Source organism: Conger conger, chromosome 3 (assembly GCF_963514075.1).
Source record: "Conger conger chromosome 3, fConCon1.1, whole genome shotgun sequence".
NCBI lineage: Eukaryota > Metazoa > Chordata > Actinopteri > Anguilliformes > Congridae > Conger > Conger conger.
Genome location: NC_083762.1, coordinates 8,386,493 through 8,398,524, shown reverse-complemented (window position 1 = coordinate 8,398,524; position 12,032 = coordinate 8,386,493). Strand labels below are relative to the sequence as shown.

At 41.9% G+C, this 12,032-nt stretch overlaps 1 protein-coding gene across 4 annotated transcripts in view; it reads left to right on the top strand.

The window, feature by feature from the left end:
• septin6 (septin 6) overlaps positions 1–10,413 on the top strand; it is a 24,078-nt gene extending 13,665 nt beyond the window's left edge. Inside the window, exons 7-11 of one of the 4 annotated variants that reach the window (XR_009708236.1) lie at positions 762–930; positions 1,426–1,558; positions 1,861–2,051; positions 3,883–3,936; positions 5,450–6,488. Coding sequence is in view for 2 of the 4 variants with exons in the window: in XM_061233825.1 (XP_061089809.1) it covers positions 762–930; positions 1,426–1,558; positions 1,861–2,051; positions 7,284–7,308 (518 nt within the window). In the remaining 2 variants the exon portion in view is untranslated. The other 3 variants (XR_009708237.1, XM_061233826.1, XM_061233825.1) reach the window with 3 other exon arrangements.
• The last annotated feature ends 1,619 nt before the right edge of the window (positions 10,414–12,032 follow it).

The following is a 12,032-nucleotide window of genomic DNA, read 5'->3' as shown; positions in this document are numbered from 1 at the left end:
ATGTAGCCAGCTGCTGTCCCTCCCAATGGGATAATTTTGGACATAAGAGGGGGGGGGGAACTAAATTGCATGTTTTGGCAAAGTTACAGGATTTCTGTTAGCTTGTGGAGAACCAGAGTCACTGTGATATTGTGACGCTGGTTGATGAATGCATGAAATCTTTATTGTCCGTAATGGAATTTAATTTGCACAAGAACCTGAGCATTTACAGGAAAACTTTTATTATTCAACATTCAACATTAGGTCTATAAAATAAGATGGTAAATTGGGATGTACAAGACAAAGGCAGCACTTACCTATTTTATCATGGCATCCAGTCTGTTGTTCACAGCCGAGAAAGCCACTGTTTGTGAGGTTGATAGATATGATTGATGTTTGCATTGCAGTGGAGAACGAGAGCCACTGTAGATCTGAGAGGCTGATAGATGTGATCGATGTGTCCTTTTGCAGTGAAGAACGAGAGCCACAGTGGATCTGAGAGTTTGATGGATGTGATCGATGTGTGCGTTTGCAGGTTGATAGATGTGATCGATGTTTGCGTTTGCAGTGGCGAACAAGAGCCACTGTGGATCTGAGAAGCTGATTGATGTGATCGATGTTTGTCTTTGCAGCAGAGAACGAGAGCCACTGAATCTGAGGGGCTGATAGATGTGTGTGTTTGCAGGTTGATAGATGTGATCGATGTGTGCGTTTGCAGTGGAGAATGAGAGCCACTGTGTATCCGAGCGGCTGATGGATGTGATCGATGTGTGCGTTTGCAGTGGAGAACGAGAGCCACTGTGACTTTGTGAAGCTGAGGGAGATGCTGATCCGGGTGAACATGGAGGACCTGCGGGAGCAGACGCACACCCGTCACTACGAGCTGTACCGCCGCTGCAAGCTGGAGGAGATGGGCTTCAAAGACACCGACCCTGACAGCAAGCCCTTCAGGTGAGGGCCAGAGGTGGAACCATCCAGGTTCAGAAAATGAAAGTCCTCCCCAGTATTTTGTTCCAGTCACCGGGGTTTGCTAAGTCTTCAGCCGGGAGGTAGAACTCCATAGTGAAATCAGCTGGCTGAGTTCATGGGTGGAAGCAGCACATGGCAGGACTTTTACTTTCTGACCCCTGGACTTTCCACCGCTGGTGGAGGAGGCCAAGATCGCTTTGGGTGAAATTACTCCTGATTCATTTTCACACATTTCAACACACCAAAAATACCGCTCCCCACCCTACAATCAACCAAACCTCCCCCCACACAAACCCAAACCGCCTCCCCGGCACTCAGTCCACCCCAGCACACCCCAGAGACTCTGTTTAAAACCACAGAGCTCCCCAAAGCACACGCTCACATTTGGTGCCTGAAAATGAAAGATTTCAGCAAGTCCCACCGTGCTTGCTGATCCACATCCATCCTGACCCGCCTCTGTGCCTCTTTCCCCCATAGCCTGCAGGAGACGTATGAGGCCAAGAGGAATGAATTCATGGGGGAGCTTCAGAAGAAGGAGGAGGAGATGAGGCAGATGTTTGTTCAGAGAGTCAAGGAGAAGGAAGGGGAGCTGAAAGAGGCTGAGAAAGAGGTGCGTGTGTGTGTATGCATGTGTATGTGTGTATGTGTGTGTGTGTGCGTGCGTGTGTGCGTGCGTGTGCGTGTGCGTGCGTGCGTGCGTGCGTGCGTGCGTGCGTGCGTGCGTGCGTGTGCGTGCGTCCCTGCGTCTGTGTCTATCTGTGTGTGTGAGAATGTACGCATGCGTACATGCGACAGCTATAGCTCCGCCGAGCCCTTGGAAGCTCTTCGTGTTGAGCGCAGCTGACCCGAGTCTTGGCTGTTGTGTCCTTATCTCATCCCCCCCCCCCCCGTCGCTGGCTGGTGTGCTCACAGCTGCACGAGAAGTTTGACCGTCTGAAGAAGCTGCACCAGGACGAGAAGAAGAAGCTGGAGGACAAAAGAAAGGGCCTCGACGACGAGCTCAACGCCTTCAAGCAGAGGAAGACTGCCGCAGAGCTGCTGCAGTCCCAGGCCCAGCAGGCAGGGGGCTCCACCACACTTAAGAGGGAAAAGGAGAGGAAAAAGTAAGTATTGCTCTCCACACTAATTCAGCCCAGCTCACAGAAATGCATAGGGCCTGAGAACACACTGCCTGAGGCACACTGGGCCAGAGAGAATGACCATACCTTTTGAGTACTGGTATGATCACTTTCCCCTGCGGCTTGCCTAGGCACAAGGACAACTGTGTGAAGAAGTCAACCAACAAAGGGTTAAATATGTTGAATGTTTAGGCCATTTAAATTGATTTAAGTTAAAATAGGAAGGAAAGTCTGTTTTAATATTATATTCTTTTGCTACAACTGGCCATAATATGAGGTCCCTGGATTGGAACAGGATGTTATTGTACATCCGTGAGAGAATGTGATGATCTTTTGTCTTGAATGTGGACCCCTTTTACACAGCATGTAGAAACGCATTTTTAGCAGCAGCAGCATCTTCCGATTTTCTCAGCACACAATGTTGCTCACTTGTGTATCATTTCCTTTAGCTGTTGTTCATGTGTCGAAGGTATTTTGAGCACAGTTCATTTTGCTCCACTCGCACCAGAAAGCACTGTTGTTGTTGTCGTCCCTCTTTGCTTGTATTTATTTATTTTTGTTCAAAATTGATATGCAGTAATGGAGGCTGACACTAATGGGGTCGATATGTCACAGTAAAAGTGAGGAATGGAGTGACTATCATCACAGGACTATTAAGTGTAGGTTTCTTTTTCTAGTGGCTGAGCTACGAATGATAATTCCATAGCTCGTCCTTTGATACAGGAAGTATTGAGCTTATTCATGTTTGTTTTGGTCTTCACGCTTTAGCGTCAACCGATCTTAAGTGAAGTGGTGAGACCCTTTACTTTCTGTGTGTCTTTTAGCATTATCGTATGCTTGATAGGTTTTTAACATTAGGCTTTTGCTGCCAGCGCGTTGTTGGGGAAGGACAGTTAGAGGACGAGGGTTTCTGAGGACTTGGGCACAGTAGCTGTCCTTTTTCAAGGCCACTCCCATTTAGCATGTAGTCTGGTAGAAGCCCAGTGCATTGACCCAGGCCTGAAGCGGCACTGCTACAGGGTAGCCACGTCTCCCCCAGGAGCGCTCTGTGTCGGGGCACTTAAGATTCAGTGTGGTGGGGGTCCGGGGGGTGGGGGGTCTCGGTTGCCAGGGAGGGGAGCTGTGTTTACATTGCCATGTTGTTTCGCACTCTGTTGGTAACCACTCCTGGTTGTGTATTCAAGCTGATTTTACCACATCACCAAGGCATTAGAAAGGATGAAGACACTTGCACTGAGAAGGTTCACTTTTTAAATTTTTTTTTTATTAATTCCCTTCTGTCTATACCACCTAAGCTTCAGAGCTGATAACCGGAGCCTGCCTTTTTTTCTTTTTTTTCTTTCTTTTCTTTTCTCCAACACACAATTCTCATTTTGTCTTCCACACAAAACCCTGTTTACATCTTCCCAAATAAGCGTGTGCCAATGGGTTCCTGATTTAGCATTGTTTAGTTCTCAAAATGTACTCAGGTGTCCAAACATACCTCTTCGCCCAGCTGTTTCGAAACATAGCTTGAGCTGGTCAAACCATGTTGAGTATAGAGCTGGTCTAACTAGTCAACCAGCTACCAGCTGTTTCTTTTTTTTACTACTTGTACTACTTTAGTACTTTAGTACTACTTGTAAATGCAGTACATATTTAATTCACTGCACCTGCATTTCTACCGTATAAGTAAGCATTTAGTCAGTGTATTTAGCAAACTGCAGTGCTTTCCCAGTAACCCAGAGGCCTTAGCATGTGACGGTAGGAAGGTGACTCCATGTTGCACGCTGCTGGTGTGACGTGCGTTGTGTTGCGTGTGTGTACTCTCTTCCAGTTAACCCTCCCCTGCATGCTGCATACTGCATACTGCATGAGACTCCTTGGCCTGGTAAGGCTCCTACACTAACGCTGTCCCTATGTCAATGCAGAGAACGGGTGGCCAAACAACAGATAAAACAAAGATTAAAAACCCATAATGCAAACTGATAAAAACCCAGATTTTAATGAGCATAACATCCCAAACTCCCATGTATTCATTTCATTTTTAATTTAAGGTTAGTATATAATTGTGTTTTCAAGTGATTAAAAATAATCGCCTCGGAGTGTGGCCTGAATGTGAGAACAATTTGAAACATTCTGAAAAAAATCCAGGGGTTTGAAATGAACATGTTTGGAGGCATGGCCGTGACTGGGTGACCTCCTGGTGCCTGTGCGTTTGGGCAGTGAAACCGCAGTAGACCGGCATGCCTGTGGGGGAGGCCCACTCTCCACGCTGCAGTAAATCACGGCAGTGCGGCCGCAGTCCCAGTGCCTGGCACTGAGTATATTACCCTCTCTCTGGAGCTGCAACAGCCTGCCATTGTGACATCCCTCTGCCCACCAAGTGTCTTCACACAAAAGACCCTTTTTAAACCATATTCTGTTTGCTTGCGCATCCAGTAGGGCTAGACAAGTTCATATAGCACATTTTGTATGTAAATATTATTCGGAGTGCTTTTCAGTGCTTTAAAAAAAAGTCAAGGGAATATACATCCAATTATTATTACGATTGAGAAATAAAGTCAAGGTAATATACATACAATTATTATTACGATTTAGAAATAAAGTCAAGGTAATATACATACAATTATTACGATTTAAAAATAAAATTAATATGTAATAAAAAATAAATGTAATTCAATATCCCTCCTCCTGTGCCCAACAAAGTGGTGAGATCCACGGGGTGAGGGTGAGGATTGTTCTCAGAGGGAGTACAGCATCGGCCGTGTGGGCTGGCGTGGGCTCCTCGTAAACGTGGGGCCACTAGCTGTCCGTTTGGCGCTGATGGAGCGCAGGCCCTGAGAGACTGTGTTTTCAGGAAACCGTCGAGTGGGAGAACGTCCTGAAACAAAGCAGAAGCAACTGCGTTATCACACTGCTTTCCCCCTTTAATCCTTCAGGGTGGACTGTCAAAGAAAGAACAGTTTCATTCATCTTTTTGAATGTCAATTGGAGCTCAACTTTCTGTCTAGTGGTTTGGAGGGTTTCCTACTTTGTGAAACTTCTTTGTTCGAACTTTAAAAGTGTAAGATATAATACAGCACAACTAATAATGACAAAATAAAAGGGGTTTCCCTCGGGAGAACTGAATGGGGTTGGTCTCCTATCCAAATGACAAATAGAAAGTACACAGATGAAAGTAAAAGCACCAAAGTTATTGAACTGTTAGAGGAAACTTTCTCAATTCCACCCTTTCTCAAAAGCACAATTCAGAAACTGTCTGCATGATAACTTATTACTAACACTAACGATGAACCTTTTTTGTGTCATTAATAATTTATGACTATTCAGTATTATACATTTGTGAGCGTTGGTATGGTAACCCATAGGAAACATTAATGGTCCCTTTCTTTCGTTTCCAGTTCAGGCTTCCTGTAGGCAGTGCTCCCTCTGCCAGCTGTGAATGAGTGTTCACCCCTCTCCTCCTGAGCCACTGCTGTTCTCTGCATCCCCCCCTCTCCCATTACACAACCCAAACATACCCATACTCTGTGGAAGAAGCCAAGCAGAACTGTGACTGGAACTGTTAACTTAAAAACACATTCTGCGCCCCCCTCCCCCCTAAAAGACTCCCATTTTGTACTTTTTTTTTTTTCCACCCAGTCTTAGGTTTTTGTTTTAATGAACTCCTTATTGTTTTTTTGTCTTATCTGTCTTGTTTCTGCACGACGTAAAGACTGTGCTGTTAACATTAACACGCGTGAGTACTGTTGTGCGGAGGAAGGCTGAACTAAAGCGAACATTGAATGTGGTCTGACATGGCCTGGGGTGCTGTGTGCGAACTATGCTCATGGAAACCATGAAAGCATGATGCAGCTAACCTGCTGTTCAGGCCATCAGACCAGTGTTATTCTACCCTTTCTGAAGGTGCCATTTACTCCTCTTCAGAGGCACAGATTGATCACAGTTTACAATATTATAATGTGAATCGGCAATCCTGTTCCATGTGTTGGTAATATTACCATGTTACATCGTAATTTATTCTTTTTTTTATTTTAGAATATAATGTAGTACATTTACATGAATTGGAATAGAATACCTTCAGGAATGTGAGTACAAATAACTTGAACTGGCAAGTGTTCGGTTTTGTTTGGACTCTGCATGTGCAGAAACAGTATTAATGCTCACCCGCCATCTTCAGCCATACCTCATTGTTGTTGTTTTTTTTTATTGTGTTCGATAGGGAAGCATTGCAACGGTTTAGTTAAAAAAAAAAAAAATTCTGTATGTTTTCAGTGGTTTTTAAACCAATTGTGACTTAATACTTTTTTTATACACATATAAGCACACTTGTCTAAATAGAAGACCAAATGATATGAAGGGACCAGGATTGCATCTGTATCAGTGTTCACAAAAAAATACTTACCTACTTAAAGGAAAATAAACGGCATTATACACCAACCATTTAACTGTGGCCAAAATCATTGTGTTTTCACAAACATGATATGTACATATTCACAAGATTTACACAAGTTTTCTCTTACAAATCAGCTTGTTTTTTACTGATCCAAAGTTACTATTTGGATTATTTGAGTGGTTATTTTAGAGTTGTGGTTCACAGAAACGGGCTGTTCTTGCGAGGGACAGTGCATAGTGTTCTCATCTGCAGCATGTCATGGTCATGGTGGTGATTTTAGCACATCAGCTATTTACCGGGCCTGTGCCTTTGCTGTCTGGACAGACTGGGCATTCAATTTCCCCTCTGTCTCAAAACGTGGCAAACACACACTTCCCAGTCAGTATTAATTACTTAAAGGATAAATACTCTCTCTATACAGGTAACAATTTGGTGTTGTATCTCTCTCTCCCTCCCTCTCCTTGCTTCCGCTGGCCTGCCCTGCAGAAAGGGTCATGTTTATTATCAAACAGAGATGTAAGATAACGTGAGCGGTGTACTCAGCATATTGAATTACGCATTACTGTGACAGTCTGCTCTAGAAGCTTAGAAGCCCATCGCTTGTCTTTCATGTTGGTGTTGGTGCTATTTTGTACACTTCACTGTTTTGTGCTTCTAAGCTTTTCCGTATCCCTTCTGGATCCTTGGGTTTTGCTGGTTGTGGGGTTTTGGATTATTTTGCCAACACACACATACACACACAGATAGTTTTGCTTTGTGAGTTTTGCAAGGGGTGTAACCTTCCTACTGACTCTAACCTCGCTGCTCACTGCCCTGTGTGTATTTACTTTCCTTTGCAGTAATCCCTGGCTCTGCACTGAGTAGTTGCTCCTCTACCTGGCTTTACTAGGGGACCAAGCCCTTGGCATTCTGGGTAGTGTGACCCACTGCCCGAGGAAAGAGAGAGAGAAAGAGATTGTGGACCTTGCCCCTGTGGGATAGTGTTAAATCTACACCACATGTATATTTTTCTGGAGGATATTATGTTATCTGGACGTGTGAGATATTTAACCCACGGCACTAACCGTGTTGTCTGCCTATTGTGTGACTAAAGCATGTTTCTTGCTTAACTGTTTTTTGTCTCTCCCTCCCCCCACCCCCACCCTCAGATATCAAGGCTCGTAATTGCTGTGTGACCTTTCTGAAGTGAACTAATATGGACCATTGCCACTACTGGCAGCTTCTCTTCGATAAAGCTTTTGTTTTGTTGCTTTGCACTTGACTGTGACGCATTTCAACTGGGGAGAAATCCATCCCTTTCTGACAGTCATCGCTCCATACATAGTGCCCTCCATAATGTTTGGGAAAAAGAACCATCGTGTACTTACTTGCCTCTGTTCTCTGTGAGATTTGTAATTTAAAAAAAAATCTAACTTTTTTTTCTTTTTGTGTAGGAAGATCTCGGCATGCCAATGTTGTAGCTAAAAAAAGATTTCTGCGTTTTCAGTGGTTTTTAAACCAATTGTGACATAATACATTTTTATACATGTATAAGCACACTCTTCTAAATAGAAGACCAAATTACATTAAGGGACCAGGATTGCACCTGTATCATTGTTCACAAAAATGTTTTCTTTTATTACAAATCTCAAATTGTGGAGTACAGCGGCAAAACATTAAGTGATGGGTCTTTGTTCCGAACATTATGGAGAGCACTGTATATTATATCGATAAAATTCTGCTTTTTCCAAGAAAATATGATCTAACTTGCCCTGGTAAAAGGGTATTAAAAATACTTTTTGCACCACTTTATATAATGAGCTTAAACAGCAAGGCTACAATGGCAGTTTCATTTTGAATATTAAAATATTCTCCATCTAATTCAGCAAGTGCCCTTTAAACCTGTTTGTTTGGCAGAGCTGCATTAATTACATCGACATACTTCATTCTAAATGATACAAAGTTTTTTTCCTGTTCCTCCATAGTCTGTAGTATATGTACTTTAAATTAAAATGCAACATGGCTGCCCGTCAAGATGCGAAATACTGAAATCAAGGGCAAAAAAAGAAAAAGGTTTCCACTTGCCTTATGACCTCTAACCTTTGCCCTTTCACAGACGCTTTCACAGGCTGCTCTCTTTGGCTGCTATGTTCCTTCTGGTAACCCACACTTCTCTCTGTCTCCCTCTTTCTCTTCCCCCCTCTCCAGCTTCTTTTAATCTGTCTTGGCACCTGTCTGAAGAGGGGACCCCAGCTTCCACAAGAACTAGGCACCCGTTTCCTCTTCATTCCTTCCTCACGCTCATCAGCCTTTTGAATTTACTTTTTATATCCATCTCAACCCCCCCCCCCCCCCCCCTCCCTCAAACACCCTCTTCCCCTGTCAAGCACAGACATTTGTAGGCCTTACATGGTATTTTTCTTTTTGGTGAGCGCCTGCTCTTGCAGCATTAAGTTGGAAAAAAGGTAAGACGGTAAGATCAGCAAGTCACCAGAGAAGGAACCTTTAGAAGCTTGACCCTTCACCGTGTTCTGTGTGCTTAACGCAGATGAGCTACATGAGACTTCTAGATCTCAGTGATTATTCCAATCAAAGAGCATTTCTGGGGGAGAATGAAAGACCTACCCAGGTTTACCACTCCATTCATAAAAATAATTACACCTTTACATCGTAGACACTGATCCTTTGGAGGAACTTAGTTTCTGTCAAACTAAGAAGTGCTCCCAGAGAGGCATTTCTGTCTAATAAGGACCTCCCCTTCACATGTTTAGTTTTTTTTCTCTCTACAACATAACAAAATCATCATAATGGCACATATTGTAATGCTGTCTAATTTGACCTCAATGCCATGTATTCTCGCAAAGTTATGAACATAGTTTTTACCTACTCTATATTCTTGGAGTTAAGCTGAAGGTTTGCTAATATAGCTAATAACTTGCCCCCAATTTTTATTTTATCGAAAGGCTGTGGTTTTGAACCGGGTCAATATTCTGACTGTGTGATTTTGCTACAAATCCAAAGACTGCCATTAAGATAATTTTAAAAGACTAGGAAAAAGTAAAATGGTAGTATCTATACAGAGTACTATAGATTTGTTGTTTTGATCATACATTTGTACCAATGGAAATAGATGGATTTAGATGGTACATTCTTTAGGGTTATAAAATTTTAGTTTAAAGAATTAAAGAATATAGTTTTCCCTTTTTCAGCCGCAAAATATATTTTCCAAATGCCATGTAGGCCACAAACAGTGCCTCTGCTAAATTGTGCTTTAAGTATCTGCTGACTAATCCATATTTTGTGTCTTCCAAAGTATTTTGTTTTATCCTGATTATTGTAGTTATTATTTCTATTACCAGCAGTGTCGTTTTCTTTGGGAATATTTCAGTGCTACTTTCAGCTGATCTATATTGAGTTCTTTACTCTTGTGAGGTCACTCCATTTGTAACTTGTGGTTCAGTAATACTTCTTACAAATGGTCCAGCCCCATTTGCCAAATAGCAGAATGAGCGCTATCGTTTTCACAAAGTAATAGCATTGGTCATTGTGAATGAACCAAATACCAGATAATAGGAATACATTTATATACATGATTTATAAGGATCTATTTTGTGTAATTAATTATGAAGTGGAGACATGTCTTATGATAATTGATAGTGTTGGAAAATCTTTTTCCTTTTCTATGTAGACTTTGTGGTGTCATAAAGTTAGACAGCATCAGTGCCCATCATGGCTCTCCCTGCCAATGGCCTTGCCACAGACTTACATGTGAGATATTTTACTGTTGTATGATTCCATTGGTGTCCATTTTCAATAAAATGTTAAAAACAACAAAAAAGTGCATGTTTAAAATTAAATCATATATGCAGCATGTAATGCTTGTTTCAATTCACCACAGTTTGCCGTTAACAACATAAATCAGTAACTTCCCTTGAAATGCAAAATTCTTAAACGCTGAAAATAAATAAAGAAGCCAATTGATATTCTAAATCTTTATTGTTCCTTGTGGCGTAATAATTTGTTCAGCTGATATATCCCGACACATCAGTGAAACACTTTCTTTTTAGACTTCGATAATTAAAGTTACAGTTCAGTTTCTGGATATCGATATTATATTTCAGGTTTAGTACATGTTTTTGATTAACCCAAACAGTTTTTCTGTACAGTGGCTGTGGCATTCAGGGGTTGTGGTCCAAAGCAAGAAAATGCACTTCAATTTAAGTAAAAAGCAGTTTGTACAGTAACGTGATATTTTCTGGGACTACATATGAATAGATTCATTTCACAGCATTTATTTGCAATAAAATGTTTTTTTTTTGGACCAGTACTTATTTCTTTCTTTGCACCTGAGGAAAGCACTCCAACAAAAATAACACTAAATGTATACACTCAGCGAGCACTTTTTTAGGTATTTATTACACTCATTATTTAGACTTCTACTGCTGTAGCCTATCCACGTAGAGTTATGATGCGTTGTGTGTTCAGAGATGCTCTTCTGCATACCACTGTTGTAATGTGTGGTTATTTGCATTACTGTCACCTTCCTGTCAGCTTTGACCAGTCTGCCCATTCTCCTCTGACATCTCTCATTAACAAGGCTTTTCTGTCTGCAGAACTGCTGCTGGCTAGATTTTTTGTTTTTTGCACCATTCTTTGCAAACTCTAGAGACTAGTGTGACTGAAAATCCCAGGTGATCAGCAGTTTCTGAGATACTGAAACCACCCTGTCTGCCACAAAAGATCATTCCATGGTCAAAGTCACTTAGATCTCAATCTTTTCCCATTCTGATGGTTAATGTGAACATTAACTGAAGCTCCTGACCTGTATCTACATGATTGTATGCATTGCACTGCTGCCACACAATTGGCTGATTAGATAAATGAGCATAAATAAGTAGGTGTAATAAAGTAATAATTTTCCTAATAAAGTGCTCAGTGAGTGTATATTTAAGAATAATAGAAGCTTCTGTAAATTTAGAGAATATCCCTTATTCCACATATAAATGGCCCATTGAAAACACTAAATTTGAAATAATGTTTCTAAAAACACAAATTATTCATTCTTTTGTCATACAGTTCTGCCACAAATGTCTAGTCCATCTTTTCCAAGTTCTTCCCACTGTGCACATTATTACTGACTGTACTGGTACATTTGTTCATATACAGTGGGCTCCAGAATTATTAACCACCTTGATAAATATGCTCAAAAAATACGGTGAACTAAAATATACAGTTATTGACACATTCAAAAATGTGTAAAGTAGCGTGCTTTATTAATGATTAAATTAAATCTTACATTGAAGTCTTACATTTCCATCCATTGTCTTAACCCGCTTATCCTGAACAGGGTTGCAGGGGGGCTGGAGCCTATCCCAGCATACATTGGGTGAAAGGCAGAACAGGTCACCAGTCCATCACAGGGCACACACACCATTCACTCACACACTCATACACTCATACCTACGGGCAATTTAGACTCTCCAATCAGCCTAACCTGCATGTCTTTGGAAACCGGAGTACCCAGAGGAAACCCACGCAGACACGGGGAGAACATGCAAACTCCACACAGAGAGGCCCCGGCCGACTGGGATACGAACCCAGGGCCTCCT